Source organism: Bos taurus, chromosome 29 (assembly GCF_002263795.3).
Source record: "Bos taurus isolate L1 Dominette 01449 registration number 42190680 breed Hereford chromosome 29, ARS-UCD2.0, whole genome shotgun sequence".
In the NCBI taxonomy this organism is placed as follows: domain Eukaryota; kingdom Metazoa; phylum Chordata; class Mammalia; order Artiodactyla; family Bovidae; genus Bos; species Bos taurus.
The window spans coordinates 6,237,493-6,261,257 of NC_037356.1; the positions used below are offsets into that span (position 1 = coordinate 6,237,493).

The 23,765-nt window shown below is 39.6% G+C and overlaps 1 protein-coding gene across 2 annotated transcripts in view; it reads left to right on the forward strand.

Annotated features, from left to right (window-relative positions):
• Positions 1-23,765, forward strand: part of NOX4 (NADPH oxidase 4) — a 188,354-nt gene that overhangs the window by 116,978 nt on the left and 47,611 nt on the right. For both annotated transcript variants that reach the window (NM_001304775.1, XM_024986994.2), the window contains 1 exon segment: positions 10,876-10,957. In NM_001304775.1, coding sequence (NP_001291704.1) covers positions 10,876-10,957 — 82 coding nt within the window.

Below are 23,765 nucleotides of genomic sequence, written 5' to 3' on the forward strand. Positions count from 1 at the left end.
GAAGATGGGAAGAACAAATGTTTGGTAAATAAATGATTTCCATGCCATGCAGATGACTGTCACATATAAGAGGTTATCTCTGGTAATACCTCTCTTCCTGGTAAGGCCCCTTATCTAAATTCTTTTATGTAGTTAAGGGGGAGGTGAAAAGCGCTTCCTGAGTCTGTTCATCCTTGATTCTTCTGGTTTGAAATAATCCCCATGCCTAAGTGGCACATTCTGGGTTGGCCTGCCCTGAGCCCCATTGTGGCTGTAATTGCCTTGAGGTTCTTTTGTTGTCCTGGCATTTCCTTGTGAAAAAACAAGGCTGCCCTTGAGAAGTAGAATTTGTTTTTTTTTTTTTTTTCCCCTGTGTGTGTGACAAATAATAGGTACTTAATGGAAGTTTATTGAGTCAATGAATAAATGAATAAAGGATGCTTTAACTGATTATATGTAAGACAGAAAAAATGCTAGCAAAATTATTCACTTCATCTAATATAAATAAGAAGGACTTCTTTCTGGCTTATTTCACTTTTTTATAAAACTTCCCTGCCTCTTTTGCTTTTTATTCCCAGTGTATCTGGGCAAAGTTGGTGGTTCTGTTCTTCTAGACCATTAGAGTACATATTTGTCACTCACTTGTTTGCAATGTACATCTTTTTGGTAAGATATATATCTTCCTTACTAGACCTTTAGTATATTGAGGATGTAACGTGATGCCTGATATTTACTACATAATCATAAATGTTTGCTGAAAAAATAATTTTAGATATGCAGATTTTGCTTGTGTATTTAAATAGTCCTTCTTAAATATTCAGTTCAGTTCAGTCGGTCAGTCATGTCCGACTCTGCGACCCCATGAATTGCAGCACGCCAGGCCTCCCTGTCCATCACCAACTCCCGGAGTTCACTCAAACTCATGTCCATTGAGTCGGTGATGCCATCCAGCCATCTCATCCTTTGCTGTCCCCTTCTCCTCCTGCCCCCAATCCCTCCCAGCATCAGAGTCTTTGCCAATGAGTCAACTCTTCACATGAGGTGGCCAAACTATTGGAGTTTCAGCTTTAGCATCATTCCTTCCAAAGAACACCCAGGGCTGGTCTCCTTTAGAATGGACTGGTTGGATCTCCTTGCAGTCCAAGGAACTCTCAAGAGTCTTCACCAACACAAAAGCATCAATTCTTTCAGCGCTCAGTTTTCTTCACAGGCCAACTCTCACATCCATACATGACCACTGGAAAAACCATAGCCCCAGATGGACCTTTATTGGCAAAGTAATGTCTCTGCTTTTCAATATGCTATCTAGGTTGGTCATAACTTTTTTTCCAAGGAGTAAGCGTCTTTTAATTTCATGGTTGCAGTCACCATCTGCAGTGATTTTGGAGCCCCCAAAATAAAGTCTGACACTGTTTCCACTGTTTCCCCATCTATTTCCCATGAAGTGATGGGACCGGATGCCATGATCTTCGTTTTCTGAATGTTGAGCTTTAAGCCAACTTTTTCACTCTCCTCTTTCACTTTCATCAAGAGGCTTTTTAGTTCCTCTTCACTTTCTGCCATAAGGGTGGTGTCATCTGCATATCTGAGGTTATTGATATTTCTCCCGGCAGTCTTCATTCCAGCTTGTGCTTCATCCAGCCCAGCATTTCTCATGATGTGCTCTGCATAGAAGTTAAATAAGCAGGGTGACAATATACAGCCTTGACGGACTCCTTTTCCTATTTAGAACCAGTCTGTTGTTCCATGTCCAGTTCTAACTGTTGCTTCCTGACCTGCATATAGGTTTCTCAAGAGGCAGGTCATGTGGTCTGGTATTCCCATTTCTTTCAGAATTTTCCACAGTTTATTGTGATCCACACAGTCAAAGGCTTTGGCATAGTCAATAAAGCAGAAACAGATGTTTTTCTGGAACTCTCTCACTTTTTCCATGATCCAGCAGATGTTGGCTATTTGATCTCTGGTTCCTCTGCCTTTTCTTGAATATTGTGGGAAAATTAACTTGTATCTTCTCTTTTAAGAAGCAGGTGTATGTGTGTGTGTGTGTGCATGCATCTGTGCTGCTTCTGCGTCAGTGTTACGTCTTCCTCAGGAGGTAGAGGAGTGGAGAGTGTTACAAAAGCTGTAACGCAGGGAGTGTGAATGACAAATATCCTTGGAGGTATGTGTATGTGATAGTATACACATCTATCTTTTAAAAAAAGCATTATTCATATATAAATTCTCTTTAAAATACAAACCAGATATAGATAAAATAAAAGTTAATGCCTTTTTCAACTTCCATCTCCAATCGTTAGCCATATTTATCCTTGATTCTTTGGTATATATGCTTCTAGACTTCCTAGGTATATTGTAAATGAAGTTATCTGACACCTTGGAGAGACTGGAAAACTGGAGAGAACATATTATATGTTGACTATCAACTCCTTAATGACATTCCATGAAGGATTACTTTACTACAGCTTTGAGAAATACACTGGTGACAGGCGTTCTATAACCCTTGATAGTGTCTGCGGTGACAGTTTGCAGGCCAAGAATGACAAGCAAGAGAGGCTGCCATTAAAGTGTGCTCTTGAGATTGGTGGAGATGGTGAGGTCCCAGAGAGGCAGGGGTTAGGAGACAGCAGTTAACTGATGGAGTCAGGATGGGTGTGGTTACCATTATGGGCAGCTTGTCTGGAACCATGGTCAGAACGGACTCACTTGGTGAGACCCTTGGAGCTGACTAACTGACCATGGTACTCATAGGACTCAAATAAGTGGGCAGCCTAGAAAGTCGTACTTGGTTTGTATGAATGAAAACTCAAGGATTTGCAAACAAAGGTATAACCTGAGTCATCTGCAGAGGGACTCACAACCCTTCGTCCATTTCCTAGATCTCAGTCTGTTCATAGATTCTGAAACCCTTGATAAAGTGATGGTCAAGTTCCTTTGAGGAAAAAAAACAGCCTTCTACATGTCAAAAATTAAACTGTAAAATGATCCTCTTACCCCATAACCATTTGACAGGTTGACTGTGCGTGTGTGAAAGAGAAATATTCATCTTTGGGGGAACTAAATGTTAACTCTAAGGTGACCCCATTTTCTGAGGAACCAAAAACCTTAGTACAGTAAACCAGTAAGGTCTTATAGGAAGTTAATAGGGTTTTGGCTTTAGTCTCTGTCACCATAGGCCAGTGGGTCTTTGAATCCAAGCTAATTTCAGAATGCGTGAATTAAATAAATATACTTAGCCACTGTCAGAATCTTCTTATCCATATATTAACAATATTTTCCCCCTTTTTGTGTTATTTTTTCTTAATTTGCTCTTGGTGTTTTGTACTTTTACATAAAAAATGGACATTTCTCGTATCTTAGTGTTAAATTTACCTCTTCATTCATGCCATTGTTTCTTCTTTAACAGGCAGACCCCATTATTTTTGTATTTGCATAAAAATTGTTAAAGTGTGTGTGTGCTTGAAGACCTCACCCCAAGTCCTAACCTCATTAACCAGAACAAGGACTTGACCAGCTTACTTCTCTCTGTATAATTTCCTTTCTAAAGAGAAGGATGTCTTTGGGAACTATTCCTGGATTTTTGTGATGTAGTAGAGGGGGTGAGTAAAAAATGACTAGACAAGTGAGAGATAAGAATTTTCATGGGGAGGGATTGAGTTTCATTTTTAAAACACGAGCAAAAGGAAGAAGCAGCAACAGGGAGTTGAGTGTAGAAAAGGAAAGATAGGAGAGTCTGGGGGAAGTGAAACAAGTACCTAGTCTTCCTAATAGGAGAATGCAAGCTAGGGACTCTTGGGAGATAAACTTTGCCTTACAGTAGAGAATGAGATAGACAGTGGAAGGATGTACAATGTTTGGGGACACTCAGAATGCACCTTCTCAGTCTTCTTCACCTCATGGATTCATGGTTAGTTTTTGAGCAATTCTGTAAAACTAGAATAGCCTTATTATCTGTTGATGAATAGCTTGACACAGAGCACAAAGACCAGACCACCTGGATCCCAGTTATTATAAAGTCACTTTTTTTTCTTGACACTGATCACCTACTGTATTTTCTACATATTTCTGTGTTAAATTATCATTGGACACAAATAATAAATAACTTCAGAATTAGATGTTGATTCATCCAGAAACTTGAGTGTTTTCATGTATTCAGTGAAATCATTATGGCTTTCAGGATGGATAGTAAAATATAAACGTTTTGTTCTAGTTACATGTTCATCGCCAACTTTCTTGAAAAAAAAATTTAATATATACTTTAAAATTAATCATTATCTTTTCTTAGCTTATTACTGTTGAAATGAAGATCACCAGGGAAGTCCCTGAACACTCTTACAGAGTGGTTTTGTCCTTTATCATGAAACGTGAGTTGCTACGTTTCATGATAAAGGACAAAACCACTCTGAGTTGCTACGTTTCATGACAAAGGACAAAACCACTCTGAGTTGCTACGTTTCATGATAAAGGACAAAACCACTCTGAGTTGCTACGTTTCATGATAAAGGACAAAGCCACGTGAGTTGCTACGTTTCATGATAAAGGACAAAACCACTCTGTAAGAGTGTTCAGAGACTTCCCTGGTGATCCAGTGCTTAAGACTTCATCTTCCAGTGCAGGGGTTGTGGGTTCAATCCCTGGTCAGGGAGCCGACCTAACCTAGCACATGCCTCACGGCCAAAAGATGAATATAAAACAGAAGCAATATTGTAACAATTTCAATAAAGCCTTAAAAACTGGTCCACATGAAAAAAATCTTTAAAAAAAAGTGTTCCGGCTACTGTCTATATTAGAGTGTTTAATTTCTATTTCCTATACCTTTTTCGTATCAGTCTAATTATAATTTTCTTCATTTCCCACTGGCACGTGAATGCTTGATGGTTATGTGCATCTTAGGGACTACAGCATGGGGCATGGTGCAACTGGCTAGTATACCATGTGACCTGATAGGCCACTTGTTTATTTCTCCCACCATCAGATTACTTGGTATCACTTGTCACAGGATATGTGTGTTTGAGGGCATATCTGACAGCATTTCTTCTTAACAATGAGCACCTGTATTGCAATGAAGTTTGCATTAGTTTCATTACCTCTGGAAAGGAAATGACTTACTTTGACGTAGCTGTACATACATCCATCTCACCCAGTAGTAGCCAAGAGCATGGCAGAGGCTCTAAGTACAAGGGACTTCCTTGGTGGCTCAGAAGTAAACAATCCACCTGCAATGCGGGAAATGCAGGAGATGCTGGTTCCATCCCTGGGTCAGGGAGATACCCCAGAGAAAGGAATGGCAACCCACTCCATACTCTTGCTTGGAGAATTCCATGGACAGAGCAGCCTGGAGGGCTACCGTCCCTGGAGTTGGAAAGAGTCAGACACAGCTGAGCAACTAACACTGTGTACAACGTGGAAGACTGTCAAGCCCACCTGGTGCAGGTTGGGTTCACCAGGAACAGACTCGGAGAAGCAATTTGTGAAGTAACATGCTTATTAGGGATCAACACCTGTGAAAGAAAGAAGACGGGTGGGATTGGGTGGAGAAAGAAACCGAACACCATGTAGTCTCTACAAACTCTCAGCCAGAGTGGTGGGAAGGTCTGCAGTGAATACTACCCATCAGAGTTGCCTGTGTACAGCTCAGCCACCGCAGCCTTCTTGGCTCCGAGTGTCTTGTAAAAAGCATTTCCTTTGTACCTGGAGCTGACTCGGATGTAACTGAGAGCTGGTGACTACCAGCTGACTCTGTTTTTTTCTTTTTTTTTTTTCCTTTCTTTTTGTTTTTTGCAGTGATAGGGAGAAGACTTTTTCTTTTTTTTCCCCTCATTCCAGGGATATATTTGCATACTGTTTTGTTGTTGTGCAAAATTTTGTCACATTTGTTCCTCTTTGCATGTTGGGGAGGATTGCAGATTGCTTATTTTCCACCAAAAGGAAAATGAAGAATTTGAGTCACAGTAAGTGTACAAAAAAATTGAAATCAGAATTGGAAAGATTATTTTTTCTCGTCTTTGTTTATGAGTAAATATGTACATTGTCTCACGATTGGTCGTCCAGGGAACCCAAATTACTGTAGCTGTGTGCAGCCTGTCTTCCAAGCCTGGTCTCCTCAGAATTCCTTTGTTGATTGAATGAGGGAAAGAAAGAGTGGGTGAAAGGCTACGAAAGCTTTGTTAATTAAGATATGTCCCCCACTGGTAGAAAATCATGGTCAGACATTATCACATCATTAGTCAGCTCATCAAAATACCACTTTGCAGAAAATCCTCCAGTTCTTTTCAGTGGCTTTAATGAAATTGTTCTAAGAAGCCCTGTGAAGGAACTAAGCTCTAGTTTTTGGATAATTGCCATTTTCTTAAGAAATAGACTCTGGGCCTACTGAGAAAGTAGTTCAGCTGGTATGATATTTTGCTCCAAGGGAAGAAGTATTATTTTAAAATTTTTGCTATTTAAGCAAGGCAACATTAGTTTATTTTTGCCTTTTCCTTAGCATTAGATAAATGATGGAATACTAATTGAACAGTTGAAATCTAGGAGACTAAAGAAGCATCAGTGTAAGCATTAGAAACAATTTTTCATATACTTGGACTTTTCTGAGGACAACTATCATTTATTTTTATTCTCATAAAGAAAAATTGTCACCATACTTTTATGGGAAAAAGTTGTTTATTCACATTTAGAATTTATACATATAGTGATAAAAATAGAAGTTTTAAAAGGATAATTTTCAGGTACTGTGTATATTTTCTATTTGTGTGTATGTGAATTTTTTTGACCTAAGTACTCAAGGGTCTGCATGTTCATTTGATATCCTTTACATTTATGATACTCAGATTAAACGATGCTTCAGATATAGGATATTAACTATAGACTCCATAATTGGGATAGCTTTATAAATGATCTCTTATATGCTACTTTTGTTGTATATCTAGGGTGGTTGGGTTTTTGTTTTTTTCATTCTATTAATATAATGTCATCTCCAGACATGTTCTTCCAGATTTATAATCAAATGGGCTTTGTGCTCATGTAAACAAGGATAATCTATAGCTGTATTATATTATGCTTGTTTTGTATTAATTATGTTTTTTCTTTGCATTTAAATCAGCTGGGGAATCACTCAGTAAACTTTAACTTATATTAATTTTTAGCACCCAAGAATATGTCATACTTAATATTGTTGTTTGATTGAACAATTCTTCACTTGATGTGTAAAGTTCATGTCTGCTATTGGGTTTTGGTTTTATTTTGCAAGACCTATTTTAGAAAAGGCATAATTGGAGGGCAAAAAACACTGCAAATCATTCATTAAGTGGGATGCTACATAAATTGGGTAGTAGTCTGAAAAGCAAGGGTCATGTCATCAAAAAAATTTAGTAGTCATTTCATTGAAATAAACACTGCTTTTGTTGATAAAGATGTATATATCAGTTAATGATAGAATTTGATTTTAAAAACTATAAACTCAAAGAGTAAGTGTACCTGCAGGAGAAAAATAAAGTATGCTTTCTTGGATCTGTAGTCTATAGAGTTACAGCCGCCTCTGTTTGAATTTTCTTAGCTCCTCCCCAAGTGTATTATAAGAATTGTCAGAGCAATGGAAACAAAATGCAGAGTAGAAGCCATATCTGAGTCCATATATTTTAATAAATATGAAGATATAATCCACATCCTGCTTCTCAGCCATACTTGGTAACCACTGCTCATGATGTTTACAAATGTTTATTCATTGCTCACAAATGTTTACCATCTTGTTATTCAGTAGCCTGGAAACATTGACTGTCATCAATTGTCGATTTTAAGCACTTTGTTGAAATCACTCACCTTCAGTTAGTGGTGGATTTACTACAGTGTGGAGTTTCAGCTTTGTACTGTCTCAGCCTGATGATGTGACTCTGTCAAGGCTAGGGGACAGGTCCCCTGGCTTTTTATGGTTGATCGATGATGACCAATGGAGCTCTTCTAAAAAACATTATGATTAACATGAACAAACAATTTCATGTATCCAGTAAAAATGGAAATTGGAAATAGCCTTCCAACTAATATATATCCAGCAACTTAATATATATTAAGTAATGTTCTGTATCCTGGTGGTACAATACCCATCTACTAGGAGGGGGGTGATCAATCAGTCACCTCAGTCGCTCACTCGTGTCTAACTCTTTGCAACCCCATGGGCTGCAGCATGCCAGGCTTTCCAGTCCATCACCAGCTCCTGGACCTTGCTCAAACTCATGTCCATCGAGTCGGTGACACAATCCAACCATCTCTTTCTTTGTCATCCCCTTCTCCTCCTGCCTTCAATCTTTCCCAGTATCAGGGTCTTTTCAAATGAGTCAGTTCTTCGCATCAGGTGGCCAAAGCATTGGAGTTTCAGCTTCAGCATGCGTCCTTCCAATGAATATTCAGGACTGATTCCCTTTATAATTGACTGGTTTGATTTTCTTGCAGACCAAGGGACTCTCAAGAGTCTTCTCCAACATCACAGTTCAAAAGCATCAATTCTTAGCCACTCAGCTTTCTTTATGGTCCAACTCTCACATCCATACATGACTATTGGAAAAATCATAGCTTTGAGTAGATGAACATTTGTTGGCAAAGAAGTGTCTCTGCTTTTTAATATGCTGTCTAGGTTGGTCATAGCTTTTCTTCCAGAGGAAGTGTCTTTTAATTTCAAGGGTGGATAGACAAATATACATACTAATAAAAATGTAATGTGATAGATTTCATGAGCATGTAAGCACAGAGTGTCCTATGAGTACCCAGTAGGGCCATCTATTCCAGATTTGGCAGAAAGAGAGAAAGAAAGAGGAGGGGTCAAGGAAGCCTTCCCTAGGGATGACTCTGGAGATAATGACCATCTAATCCTAGAAATTTGGGATCAGTATTAGAGTGATAGGTTACTCTATCATACAGATAGCTTTTTGTTGTAACTGTTTAAGATGGAACTGAAGAATCTTCTTTTCTCTGCACTCTTTTATTTCCTTCTCTTCTTTTCTGTTTCCTGTCGTACTTTCTCTACTTGTCTCGTTCTCTTCCTCTTTCTTTTCCTCCCTCTCTCCCTCTTTCCTTTATTATGAATTCATGAGCACAAAACTATATTAATCACATTCTTGGTTCAGGACCCAGTGTCATCATTGGATAATTCCTGGCTCTCATTCATTCAATCACTGATTTATGATGCTATAACAAATACATATGGCATTATTAACAATTGCATACACTTACCTTTTTGCTTTCTCTTATTTCTTCCCCTTACTCCTCCTAAAATGTAATCATTATCCCAAATTGTATATATTATATACCTTTTTGCCCAGATTTGCCAGGTTTGCTGTGTTGGGTAACATACCCAAACAACACATTGTTTAGTTATTTTAACTCAAAAAAATAATATTCTTCTATGTGTAATTAAAAAGCCTCTTGATGACAGTGAAAGAGGAGATGAAAAAGTTGACTTAAAGCTCAACACTCAGAAAACGAAGATCATGGCATCCGGTCCCTTCATGGGAAATAGATGGGGAAACAGTGGAAACAGTGTTCAGACTTTATTTTTGGGGGCTCCAAAATCACCGCAGATGGTGACTGCAGCCATGAAATTAAAAGACGCTTACTCCTTGGAAGAAAAGTTATGACCAACCTAGATAGCATGTTCAAAAGCAGAGACATTACTTTGCCAACAAAGGTACGTCTAGTCAAGGCTATGGTTTTTCCAGTAGTCATGTATGGATGTGAGAGTTGGACTGTGAAGAAAGCTGGGCACCGCAGAATTGATGCTTTTGAACTGTGGTGTTGGAGAAGACTCTTGAGAGTTCCTTGGACTGCAAGGAGATCCAACCAGTCCATCCTAAAGGAGATCAGTCCTGGGTGTTCTTTGAAAGACTGATGCTAAAGCTGAAACTCCAGTACTTTGGCCACCTCATGTGAAGAGTTGACTCATTGGAAAAAGACTCTGATGCTGGGAAGGATTGGGGGTAGGAGGAGAAGGGGACGACAGAGGATGAGATGGCTGGATGGCATCACCGACTCGATGGACCTGAGTCTGGATGAACTCCGGGAGTTAGTGATGATCAGGGAGGCCTGCCGTGCTGCAATTCATGGGGTCGCAGAGAGTCAGACACGACTAAGCGACTGAACTGAACTGAACTGAACTGAACTGATGTGTAATCTGCTTATATTAGTTTTCACTCAAGATCCTACTAATATGATTTACTGTGTTTTTATTTGTAACTGAATTCATTGTCTTACTTCAAAGAATATTCCATTGTGTGAATATGCTACAAATTATCCTTTTTCCTGTTCGTAGACAATTGAGTTGTTTCCATTTATGGTGTTCTGAACAGAGCTACCAAGAATGTTCTTTTTCTTGCTGTCTGAGACATATTTGAAAGTTTCTGCAGAATATATGCCAGGCGAATAGGTTATGCAAAATTTAAGCTTAAAAGATAATACCAATTTGTTTTCCAAAACTATTGCATCAACTTGCATTTCTACCCAAAATATATGAGTTTATGTTGATACAGTCCTAACATTTGGTCCATGAGATTAATTCCTATCAGTTGAATGCCACATAATGTGAATGCTGTCTTACAGTATGTGGTTTAATTCTCATATCCCAGGTTACTAATGAATTTGTACATATCTTTGTGTATTTATTGGTCATATGTTTCCTCTAACCTTTCAATTATAAAATTTTAGTATTAGTTTATACTAGTGAATACTTGCTATATTTATATGCATAGTTGTTATGTCATTAAAGTGAAATAAAGACCTATTTTAATACATAAAATGGTAAGTAAATTTCTAGTACAAGAAATGAAATCAGAATGGCAAATTTAAAGAATAGGAAGTAATTTTATTTTGAAATTATTTTATGATTTTTTCATAACTTGTTTATTTTTCTTTTGACAGAACGATTTCGAGACTTACTACTTCCTCCATCTAGTCAAGACTCCGAGATTCTGCCCTTCATTCAATCTAGAAATTATCCCAAGTAAGCAATAAGAGCTCCCTAGATACCATTAAGGGAATGGGTATAATGATGGTCAAGCTTTGGGAGGGCAAAAACAAAATGTTTCCGTTTTTTAGGATTTCTGAAAAAGCCTGAATAACCTAACCTAACTAACTAGGGCATTCTCCAGCACTGTAATGGCTCAAGTTCTTCACAGGTGGGTCAGAGAAAAAAGCTTGCTGCACATGTATCCCAGCTGTGGTTGGGAGCTGTTGCCAAGTGCAAGGCACAAGGTATCTGCATCAGTGTCTGGTTGTGTTTCTTTTTGCTTGATGCTGTGTCAACAGAGTCAGATAGTTTGTGAATGATCCCTCATCTGATTTCTGCATCAACAGAGTCAAGTCCTTTGTGGATAGTCCCTCATCAGTTTCCTGTTTTCTATCCATTAATGTAATGATTTATTTATATTTAATAAGTGGTTTTTATTTTGGGGAGCTCCAAAATCACTGCAGATGGTGACTGCAGCCATGAAATTAAAACACGCTTACTTCTTGGAAGAAAAATTATGACCAACCTAGATAGCATATTGAAAAGCAGAGACAATACTTTGCCAATAAAGGTCCATCTAGTCAAGGCTATGGTATTTCCAGTGGTCATGTATGGATGTGAGAGTTGGGCAGTGAAGAAAGCTGAGTGCAGAAGAATTAATGCTTCTGAACTGTGGTGTTGGAGAAGACTCTTGAGAGTCCCTTGGTCCGCAAGGAGATCCAACCAGTCCATTCTAAAGGAGATCAGCCCTGGGTGTTCTTTGGAAGGAATGATGCTAAAGCTGAAACTCCAATACTTTGGCCACCTCATGCGAAGAGTTGACTAATTGGTAAAGACTCTGATGCAGGGAGGGATTGGGGGCAGGAGGAGCAGGGGACGACAGAGGATGAGATGGCTGGATGGCATCACTGACTCGATGGACATGAGTTTGAGTGAACTCCGGGAGATGGCGATGGACAGGGAGGCCTGGTGTGCTGTGGTTCATGGGATCGCAAAGAGTTGGACACGACTGAGTGACTGAACTGAACTGAACTGAAGTGGTTTTTAAAATGAAACATGCTAGATATGATTTTAAAAATTTTTATATATTCTTTGCCATCTTCATAATTCTTTCTTAAATGGGCCAGACTTTCTTAATGTGCCTCATCTTCCCAGAGAATAAAGAAGTACCAGGTTTTTATTTTGTATTCTCCCTAAAAGCTGATGTGTGCTGGCATCTTGATCCTTCCTGCAGAAGCTTGAAGTACCCTCTACTTTTTGAATAATCTGACTGTCTTTACTAGCTAGTATGCCATAGGCTAAGAATTAGAGCTTGGTTTACACATATTTAATCAAAAGTTGGACACGACTGAGCAACTTCACTTTCACTTTTCACTTTCATGCATTGGAGAAGGAAATGGCAACCCACTCCAGTGTTCTTGCCTTGAGAATCCCAGGGAAGCGGGAGCCTGGTTGGCTGCCGTCTATGGGGTCGCACAGAGTTGGACACGACTGAAGCAACTTAGCAGCAGCAGCAGCAGCAGCATAATGATGCTAAGTGATTCATTCTTTGATCAGCTTAGCAGTTTATTCAAGAATTTACTGAACTTTACCTTTAGGATAATTTTTCCCCATTTGCTTAGATATGATAATATTTACTTAATTCTGATCACAAAATAAATGTAGAATCTGAATTACCGCTTCATTGTTTCAGATATTAAGTCAGGTTTAATCTCTAGGAATAATCTTCCAATCTCCTCCCAGTGCCCACAGGACATACATGTGCCTGGACAGACCTTGCATGGGCACACTTCTCTTCATGTTCATGTTGGCAGGGAGCATGGAGGCACCCGAGGAGGTCCACGCACGTCCATCCCTATTTTTGCCCACAGCTACCATTTGCAAAGACCAGTGATGCTTGTTTTGCTGCCTCTTAGGCTTACTGTCTGCCTGATGCCATTGTTTAAAGAGGGGGCTCACAGTGTGTTCTCAGCGGGTAATCTGACTGCAGCTGTTTCCGTAGGTGTCCTCAGCTGTATCATTTTACATGCATCTTGCTTGTTCTTAGATTACTTTTCTGACAGTGATGTGATCCAGGCTACTGTTTAACAGATATCATGAGACAGTCCTTTATCAGTGTCTCACCCTTGGAGTAGATATTCTTTGTGAAATCTGTAGATTAAAAGAATAAAATCATCCATTGATGCCACACACACCATATTACAGCATTTAAGCATGCAGACTCAGAGTGCTTTACCTGCCAACTTGGTGGCCTGGGTGACCTGTATCTCTGTGCCTCAGTTCCACCTATGTGAAAGGAGGAACATAAACATATTTACCATTCAAGCATGGTACAAAGATCAAATGAAGTAATGAAAAAATATTTTGAACTGAGCTTGACACATAGTAAATACTGCAAATTAGCTGCAGTTGTTTAAAATTGCATATAAAATTACCTAGATTTATATGTTTTCAAATACTGTAGGAAATAGATTGTTCATTTGTTTTCCAGGATAGCTTTGATGTCAAGATGCTTTCATCAACCCAGCCTCATTAATATTTAGAGAAGTACAATTTGGTCAGGATTTCTAAATTACTGCTAGATGCTGATGTGAGGTACTTCTTCAGTTCAGTTCAGTAGTTCAGACATGTCCAACTCTTTGCGACCCAGTGGACTGCAGCATGCCAGGCTTCCTGCCCATCACCAACTCTCGGGTCCTACAAACTCATGTCCAACGAGTCGGTGATTGCAACCAACCATCTCCTCCTCTGTTGTCCCCCCTCTCTTCCCGCCTTCAATCTTTCCCAACGTCAGGGTCTTTTCCAGTGAGTCACTTCTTTGCATCAGGTGGCCAAATTATTGGTGTTTTAGCTTCAACATCAGTCCTTCCAATGAATATTCAGGACTGATTTCCTTTCGGATGGACTGGTTGGATATCTTTGCAGTCCAAGGGACTCTCAAGAGTCTTCTCTAACACCAAGTTCAAAAGCATCAGTTCTTCAGTGCTCAGCTTTTTTTATAGTCCAACTAGTGGAAAAACCATAGGTTTGACTAAACTACCTTTGTCAGCAAAATAATATCTCTGCTTTTTAATATGCTGTCTAGTTTGGTCATACCTTTTCTTCCAAGGAGCAAGCATCTTTCAGTCTCATGGCTGCAGTCACCATCTGCAGTGATTTTGGAGCCCCCCCCAAAAAAGTCTGTCACTGTTTCCATTGTTTCCCCATCTATTTGCCATGAAGTGATGGGACCAGATGCCATGATCTTAGTTTTCTGAAAGTTGAGTTTAAGCCAACTTTTTCACTCTCCTCTTTCACTTTCATCAAGTGGCTGTTTAGTTCTTCTTTGCTTTCTTCCATAAGGATGGTGTCATCTGCATATCTGAGGTTATTGATATTTCTCCCAGCAATCTTGATTCCAGCTTGTGCTTCATCCAGCCCAGAGCTTCTCATGATGGATTCTGCATATAAGTTAAATAAGCAGGGTGACAATATACAGCTCTGATGTACTCCTTTCCAGATTTGGAACCAGTCTGTTCTTCCATGTCCAGTTTTAACTGTTGCTTCTTGACCTGCATACAGATTTCTCAGGAGGCAGGTCAAGTGGTCTGGTATTCCCATCTCTTTCAGAATTTTTCACACTTTGTTGTGATCCACACAGTCAAAGACTTTGGCATAGTCAATAAAGCAGAAATAGATATTTTTCTGGAACTCTCTTGCTTTTTCTATGATCCAACGGATGTTGGCAATTTGATCTCTGGTTTCTCTGCCTTTTCTAAAACCAACTAGAACATCTGGAAGTTCATGGTTCACGTACTGTTGAAGCCTGACTTGGAGAATTTTGAGCATTACTTTACTCGCGTGTGAGATGAGTGCAATTGTGCAGTAGTTTGAGCATTCTTTGGCATTGCCTTTGTTTGGGATTGGAATAAAAATTGACCGGAATGAAAATTGACCTTTTCCAGTCCTGTGGCCACTGCTGATTCTTCCAGATTTGCTGGCATATTGAGTGCAGCACTTTCACAGCATCATGTTTTAGGATTTGAAATAGCTCCACTGGAATTCCATCACCTCCACTAGCTTTGTGAAGTAGCCATCATAGTCAACAAAAGAGTCCAAAATGCAGTAGTTGGATGCAATCTCAAAAATGACAGGATGATCTCTGTTCATTTCCAAGGCAAACCATTCAATATCACAGTGAAAGTGAAAGTGAAATTCGCTCACTTGTGTCCAACTCTTTGCGCCCCATGGACTATATACAGCCCATGAAATTCTCTAGGCCACAGTACTGGAGTGGTAGCCTTTCCCTTCTCCAGGGGATCTTCCCAACAATATCACCATAATCCACGTCTGTGCCCCAACAGTAATGCTGAAGAAGCTGAAGTTGAATGGTTCTATGAAGACCTACAAGACCTTCTGGAATTAACACCCCAAAAAGATGTCCTTTTCATTGTAGGGGACTGGAATGCAAAAGTAAGAAGTCAAGAGATACCTGGAGTAACAGGCAAATTTGTCCTTGGAATACAAAACAAAGCAGGTCAAAGGCTAACAGAGTTTTGCCAAGAGAACGCACTGATCATAGCAAACACTCTCTTTCCAACAACACAAGAGACATCTTCACATGGACATCACCAGATGGTCAATACTGAAATCAGATTGATTATATTATTTGCAGTCAAAGATTCAGAAGCTTTATACAGTCAGCAAAAAGAAGACCAGGAGCTGACTGTGGCTCAGATCATGAATTCCTTATTGCCAATTTCAGACTTAAATTGAAGAAAGTAGGGAAAACCAGTAGACCGTTCAGTTATAACCTAAATCAAATCCCTTTCTATTAAACCTTGGAAGTAACAAATAGATTTAAGGGATTAGATCTGGTAGACAGAGTGCCTGAAGAACTATGGGTGGAGGTTTGTGACATTGTACAGGAGTCAGGGATCAAGACCATCCCTAAGAAGATGAAATGCAAAAAGGCAAAATGGTTGTCTGAGGAGGTCTTACAAATAGCTGAGGAAAGAAGAGAAGCAAAAGGCAAAGGAGAAAAGAAAAGATATATCCATTTGAATGCAGAGTTCCATTATAATAACAAGGAGAGATAAGAAAACCTTCCTCAGTGATCAGTGGAAAGAAATAGAGGAAAACAATGTAATGGGAAAGACTAGAGATCTCTTCAAGAAAATTAGAGATCCCAAGGGAACATTTCGTACAAAGATGGGCACAATAAAGGACAGAAATGGTATGGACCTAATAAAAACAGAAGATATTAAGAAGAGGTGGCGAGAATACACAGAAGAACTATACAAAAAAAAATCTTCATGACCCAGATAACCACGATAGTGTGATTATTCACCTAGAGCCAGACATCCTGGAATGCAAAGTCAAGTGGACTTTAGGAAGCGTCTCTACAAACAAAGCTAGTGGAGGCGATGGAATTCCAGTTGAGATACTGCTTAGCTGACCACTTAATGTCTTTATGAGTTTCTTTTTTCTGAACTATCAATGAAAACCTGCTAATAAGAGGTTTCTGCACCTGAATAATAAACATATAAAAATTTGTATTAAATACAATTCATTTATTTTAAGTTACAGAATATTAAGCATTTTCATCTTCCCATAGGTGATCAGATTTAATGTCTCCTTTGGCCGAATCCTAGCAAGTGCTGGAGGACACAGAAGGAACAATATGATTCAGTTTGTGCTGTCCTAGGGTGTTTAGAGTTGGTCCAGACAAGGGCATAGGAACGAAAACTCTGGACATGTGAGCAATACCCATGTAAAGGAGGTGGGATGTGGACTTCCCTAGCGGTCCAGTGGTTAAGAATTCACCTTCCAACGCGGCGGGTGCAGGTTTGATCCCTGTTTGGGGAACTAAGATCCTACGTGCTTCGTGGCCAAAAAACCTAAATGTAAATAAAGCAGAAGCAAAATTGAAAGAAATGTAATAAAGACTTTTTAAAAAGTATGAAGAATGTTGGGGTAGAAGATGAGAAAGTTGTGGTAAGAGCCAGTTAGTAAATACAAGTGGGCAGGGAATCTGTGTATGTCTAGGCCTAATTTAAACTAATTTTGCATTATTCTTGGTTTTTAATACTGTCATTTGTTCTCTCATTTATGCTCACTCTCAAATATGCTCTCATTATTCATTATTGAAGATAACTAAAATCAAGGAGTTTGTAATTTTGTGTCAAAGAAAAATTTCTCGAATGCTGTAAGTTTAATCAAACCATTAGTATTTCTTGCTTTTATTCACAGTGAAGTATACCTATTTACAGTATGATTTTTTTGATTCTTTTACTGACTCATTGCATATAGACTCCATTAGTGAGAGATACGTTTTAAGAGCTAAAATATGGGTTAAGAAGTTACCTGCTTGCCTTATATTATGTGGAGTCACAGAGAGATATTTACAGAGGATAATGTAGCTGACTACTTTGAGTGAGACTCACTTTGCATTGGTTAATATAGACTGATAAAGGGACTGTGTAGTTTGGATTGGGGGGATGGGTCTCTAGTGAGTATAATGGCCCTGTAATTTAAACATCTTGTCAAGAGACACCTAATGGATAATAAAACATGGAAAAGGGTGTCCTTTATTTAAGAGAAAAAAAAATCATGGAGAGAACTAACTAGTTCTTGAAATGTCTGTATACATGTGTTTTCTAAGGGAAAGTCACTTAAAAAAAAAACACACATTACCTACAATGATGCTGGAGACCATTGTTCTAAAATATAACAATGCTAATTGATCACGTTCTTACGTTCATGAACTCGAATTTGACTCATTGCCAAAGCTAGACACATCCATTCTCTTCAGAATGTCAGAGAAGACATTGCACCATGAAAATTCTCAGAGTAGGATAGATGTGTCAGACATAGACGAGTGACAAGAAGGAAATGAATGCATACTCAAAATAAATGTTGATTCATAGTTTAGAGGGAAGAAATGAAGATAATGAAGCTTAAGTTTGGTTGCACATTTCTTAGCTGGCATCACTGTTATTAACTTTACGGATCTAGGTTTATAATATATTTAGAATAGAGGATAGCTATAAATATTCTTGTCCTTGCAAATGCAGCTGAGCATGTAGAATGGTTGAGGACATTAGGCAGAATTTTATTCGTAAATGACCTGCAGCCATTTTGACAGTTAGGCTAGCAAAACATATTTCAATGGCTCTGAAACTTTAATCATAATATATATAAAAATATGGTGAAAAAATAGGAATTAAATATTGCATATCTCTGTTTGGTTCTCATAAATATCAAATCCTCTGGATTGCTTAATGTCATAAGTGCTTAGAGAGGGGAATATTATTTACGACAAAATTCAAAGCTCTTTCTTTTTGGCATGGTTTGCCACCAAAGGACAACTTTGATTATTTGGACAATGAAAGCAATCTCCTAACCGAATGTCATTTCCAATGGGCTGCTTATAAATGGCTTAAAATGGTGATATTGAGTAATATAGCTAAATTGCAGAGCTTCAGATGACCTTTCTGGATGTCATCTATTCTCCAAGTTGCCTTCCTTTTTCTTCCCAAAGGAAGTTTTGACTTCCTCTTCTTCCAGAGACCCTCTCTCCCTCTTGAGTAATTTTTGTTCAGTCTGCACATCTGTAATATTTTTGTCACCTGAACTAAGTTATGCTCATTCATAATAAAAATAACAACATTTAATGCTTTCTACTTGCCAAGATTGTGTTATGAGTTTTATATGCATTATTTCATTTAATCTTTACCATCCCCCTGTGAGGTAAGTGGGATCATTTCCCCAATTATACAGAGTTTACAGCTTAAGGGACTAAAACTTATAGGGGTTAAGTGATTTGCCCCAAAGTCACACAGCAAAGCTGGATCTCAAACCCAGGTCTGCCTGCCCCCCTAATTATAACTAGTTGTGTTATACTGCCTCTCATTTATTCAACAGTTCATGTCTCCATTCTTCAAATATTTATTGAAAAATTACGTGCATCAGAAGCACTCAGAATTACTGAAAACACAAAAGTGATTAGGATGTAGTAAATAGTTCTGAGGAACCTGGAGTCCAGTGGGAGGAAAAGCAGAATCAGAGTTTAGTGGAGAAATTAATGATAGCAATATATTAAGTCCTATAAATGATAGAGAAGTACACAAAATTCAATGAGAGAAGATAAAGTACTTTCCTGTCTAGATAATTCATGTAAAGTTTAATTTTCCCTTTGAGTGAAATCTCAAGAAGTGCTATGGAAACCAGATGAAGAGGCTTTTTGGCTTGAACAAAGAGCATAACAGCATATGGAACCATGAAAGTGGGTGGTTCGTTGAGAGATGATATTTCAAATTCAGTAGGGAGGTGATAAAGGATCAGTGGTGTCGTATAGTAATGGAGAAAAGCCGATAGATGTCTGAGAATTGAGCAGGCACAGTCAGCAGACTGGGATACAAAGAAGAGGTGGGAAGAAGATGGAAAGAGTGAGGGAGGTGAGGGAAGAAGGACTTCAGGGAAGGAATTCAAGCTTTTTCTCTTGCACCACGTCCTGTCTTACTGTCCCTTTGACTAATGACAAGTGGCAGGTCTCTCTGAGCATGACTTTTCCCCTCTCCTTCTCATACAATACTGTCACTGTAGGAAAAACTGTTTCTCTTTTACTCTCACACACAATCCTTCTGACACCAGATGTCTGCGACTTTTTCCCACACCAACCAGTTCTTCCGTATCAGCCTGGTGCCTGGCAATTCAATTCATTTCTGACACTAACCAGAGTTGGTTGCAGAGCCTACCGATTAAGGGCTCAGTCCAGTAAGATTGCTCACCCCCATTTCAAATGCCAGTCACAAGTAATAAGTCCCCAGGTTACTTGCATCTTCTCCCCAAATTAGCTGTAAATCAGGGTTCCCATGACCCCCTCCTTGGGGGTCCTTTGCTCACAGAACTTAGGGAAAGATGTATGGATTTATTGTGTAATAAAGGATATGAAAAAGCAGGTGAAAAAGCCAGATGGATATAAGCAGCAAGTGAGTGAGGTCTGGGAGTATCCTGAGTATAGAGATTCTGCTCCCATAGAGTTGGGATGCATGCCCCCTTGGCATGGAGATGTGTTCACCAAGCTGGGCACTCTCTAAAGCCCTCTTTGTGGAGATGTTGTCACAGAGGCACAATCAGCTAGTAAGTTCACTCCCAGCTCCTCTCCACTCTCCAGAGAATAGCGGGGTGGAGCTGGAAGTTTTAAGTTTCTAATCCTGGCCTGGTGTTTCTGGTGACCAGCCACATCCTGGAGGCTACCAAGAGTTGTCTCCTGAGAACCAGAGACATTCCTAGAAGCAGGAAATAGAGCCAGGACATAGGAACTCTGTGTCAGATGCACCTATCATTGAGGAAATTACAAAGGTCTTAGGAGCCCTGTGTCAAGAATTAGAGTTAAAGACGAGGTTCTAGGATAAAAGATTCTCCTGGTATCCAGAAGTACACGAGTTTTAGGAGCTCTGTGTCAGGAACTCGGGTTAGATGGGTAGGTGTTTATTAATATATAGATAGATTTATATGGAGATATTGATACAGATACTTAAGTACTTCCTTCTAATGTTGCTTTGAGGAATGCACAGCACTTAGTGTAATCCTACTTTGTAAAACTTTGTTCAATAAAAGGACATAAAATACCTGACCTTTTTCAAATGTGAATTCCCACTATCCTCATTCCCAGCTCTACTCTACCTTTTCCCAAATCTATGCCTCACCTCAGGGCAGAGGGAAGAGGTTCTACCCCATGGTCTGCTTTATTGTCTTCATTCCAGTCTAGATCCTGCCAGAACTGACCTGCTTTGCCCAACAATGTTGGTTCTGGGTGATGAGAACTGTTTATAGAGTGATTAAAAAGGAAGACTATATCACATCTATTCATAATATTCTTCATAATATCCATAATGTTAAAGAATTATTGTCTTTCATTTTTTCATCTTTAAACTTAGTTTTTTTCTTTTATATAGAAATGATATTACAACACCTGACTGGCAGAGGATGTAAAAAAAAACAAAAAAGTGATATTCTAGCTAGAATTCAGTTCAGTTCAGTTGCTCAGTCATGTCCCACTCAGCAGCCCCATGAATCGCAGCACGCCAGGCCTCCCTCTCCATCACCAACTCCTGGAGTTTACTCAAACTCATGTCCATGGAGTCGGTGATGCCATCCAGCCATCTCATCCTCTGTCGTCCCCTTCTCCTCCTGCCCCCAATCCCTCCCAGCATCAGAGTCTTTTCCAATGAGTCAACTCTTCGCATCAGGTGGCCAAAGTATTGGAGTTTCAGCTTTAGCATCAGTCCTTCCAATGGACACCCAGGACTGATCTCCTTTAGAATGGACTGGTTGGATCTCCTTGCAGTCCAAGGGACTCTCAAGAGTCTTCTCCAACACCACAGTTCAAAACCATCAATTCTTCAGTGCTTAGCTTTCTTCACAGTCCAACTCTTACATCCATACATGACCACTGGAAAAACCATAGCCTTGACTAGACGGACCTTTGTTGGCAAAGCAATGTCTCTGCTTTTGAATATGCTATCTAGGTTGGTCATAACTTTCCTTCCAAGGAGTAAGCGTCTTTTAATTTCATGGCTGCAATCACCATCTGCAGTGATTTTGGAGCCCCCCAAAATAAAGTCTGACACTGTTTCCATTGTTTCCCCATCTATTTCTCATGGTGATGGGACCAGATGCCATGGTCTTCGTTTTCTGAATGTTGAGCTTTAAGCCAACTTTTTCACTCTCCTCTTTCACTTTCATCAAGAGGCTTTTTAGTTCCTCTTCACTTTCTGCCATAAGGGTGGTGTCATCTGCATATCTGAAGTTATTGATATTTCTAGAATGCAGCAATAAGGATTCTTAATTCTTGAATATTTTTAAATCTAGGTAAGCACATTGTTGGACATAAGCTATCCCTAGATAGTAGATCCCAGCCCCTGGGCAAGAATTCACAAGTAAAAACGTTGCCATCAAGACTGCAAAAACACGTGGACCTCAAAAAAAAAAAAATTCTACAGGAAGTGAGGCACTGCTGCAATTGTAAAGACTCCACTCAGACATTTGATAAGTCAAGGAACTCTATTCATGCAAGACAAATGGACAGGAATAAGGATGCCTCAGTGTTGAGTGAGAGGAACTCATTCTAGACTACAGTCAGACTGGTTCAAGGACAGAGCCAAGATCAGCTGTCGCTGGGACGTCAGGCAGCTGAAATCTTGAGCAGGCTGAGGAAGTAAACACTTTCTGGGAGATGAAGTACCCTGGAGTCTCCTTCTCGTGCCTGTGAGGGTTCTTTGCTTTCTTTGTTCTGCCTCATTCTGCATTCTCAGCTGTCAGACGTCTCCTCAGGCTTCAGTTGTTTTCAGGTTTTTGTTTGTTTTTAATAGTTTGTGCATCTGTTTGTTTGTGGTTGTGCTGGGCCTTCGTTGCTGCTCTGGCTTTTCTCCGGTTGTAGGAGCGGGGGTTGTGCTCCACTTGCGGTGCGCTGGCTCCTCTTGGTGACGCTGTCTTCTTGCCAAGCAGGGGCCCTGGAGCCTGGGCTCCGTAGTTGCGGTGCTCTGGCTCAGGGCCTCGTTGCTTCACAGTGTGTGGGATCTTCCCAGACCAGGGAGCAAACCCTTGTCTGCTGCATCTCCTGCATTCGCAGGCGGATTCTTTACCACTGCGCCACCTGGGAAGCCCTGTTCCTGTTTTACGCAGAAATTGTCTATCAGTTGAGAGAGAAAGTGGCCTGAAGTTCTTCCTTTGTTAAAAATCTTAGAATCCTATCTTAATACCCTTGGATAGAAACAGCCTCCCTTTTGCATGCAGTGAAAGTATCAGCTGCTCAGTCGTGTCCCACTCATTGCGACTCCAAGGATGGTAGCCCACCAGGCTCCTTTGTCCATGGGATTCTCCAGGCAAGAATACTGGAGTGGGTTGCCATTTCCTTCTCCAGGGGATCTTCCTGACCTAGGAATCGAACCTGGGTCTCCTGCAGTGCAGGCAGATTCTTTACCATCTGAGCCAACAGGAAAGTCCTTTTTGCATAAGGTGATGTATATGTAACTCCTCAACAGTATTGGCAGAGTTATCAGAGTTAAACCATGATTTTAAGACCAGTTTATGACCTATTTGTTGTTGTTCAGTCTCTGAGTTGTGTCCGACTCTTTTTAACTCCACAGACTGCAGCACTCCAGCATTCCCTGTCCCAAACTGGAGTTTGCTCAAATTCATGTTCGTTGAGTCAATGATGCTATCTAACTATCTCATCCTCTGCTGCCCACTTCTCCTTTTTTCCTTATGAACCTACAGTGTAAATGAATAGTTTAAAAGCAGTTAAAAATTTAATCAATTCTTAATGTTTATAGTCATATAATTTTGATAATATGCTTGTTTTATGGGAATTCCTTGCCAAAGAATTTTTCTCCTTGGATCCGTTAAATTAATTAATTTTTCTGTTTGGAAAACCTTGCTTGTATAATTCAGAACTCCAAGAAACATATCAATCAAAGCAGTTTTTCAAAAAATGTTGCTTTTATTTATGTATGAGATTGCATTAGTATTCATCACTCATTAGTTACAGAGATTCCTTAGCCCTCTGGTGATTTCTTTCACCTACTGGTGAAATTTTCTTCCTTAAGCTGTTCCTAATGTCTGAACAACGTGGGTGACCACCCACCACCTCCTACCAAGCCTTCACTTAAATGTTAAGGGTCTGCCCAGGTCACCATATTTAAAATTCCCACCTGCACCAGCTCACTCTGTATCCTTACCTGCTTTACTAGCACCATCAATGTAACCTGGGCTATTGTTAGAAATACAGATTCTCAGATTTCACCCCAGACTTATT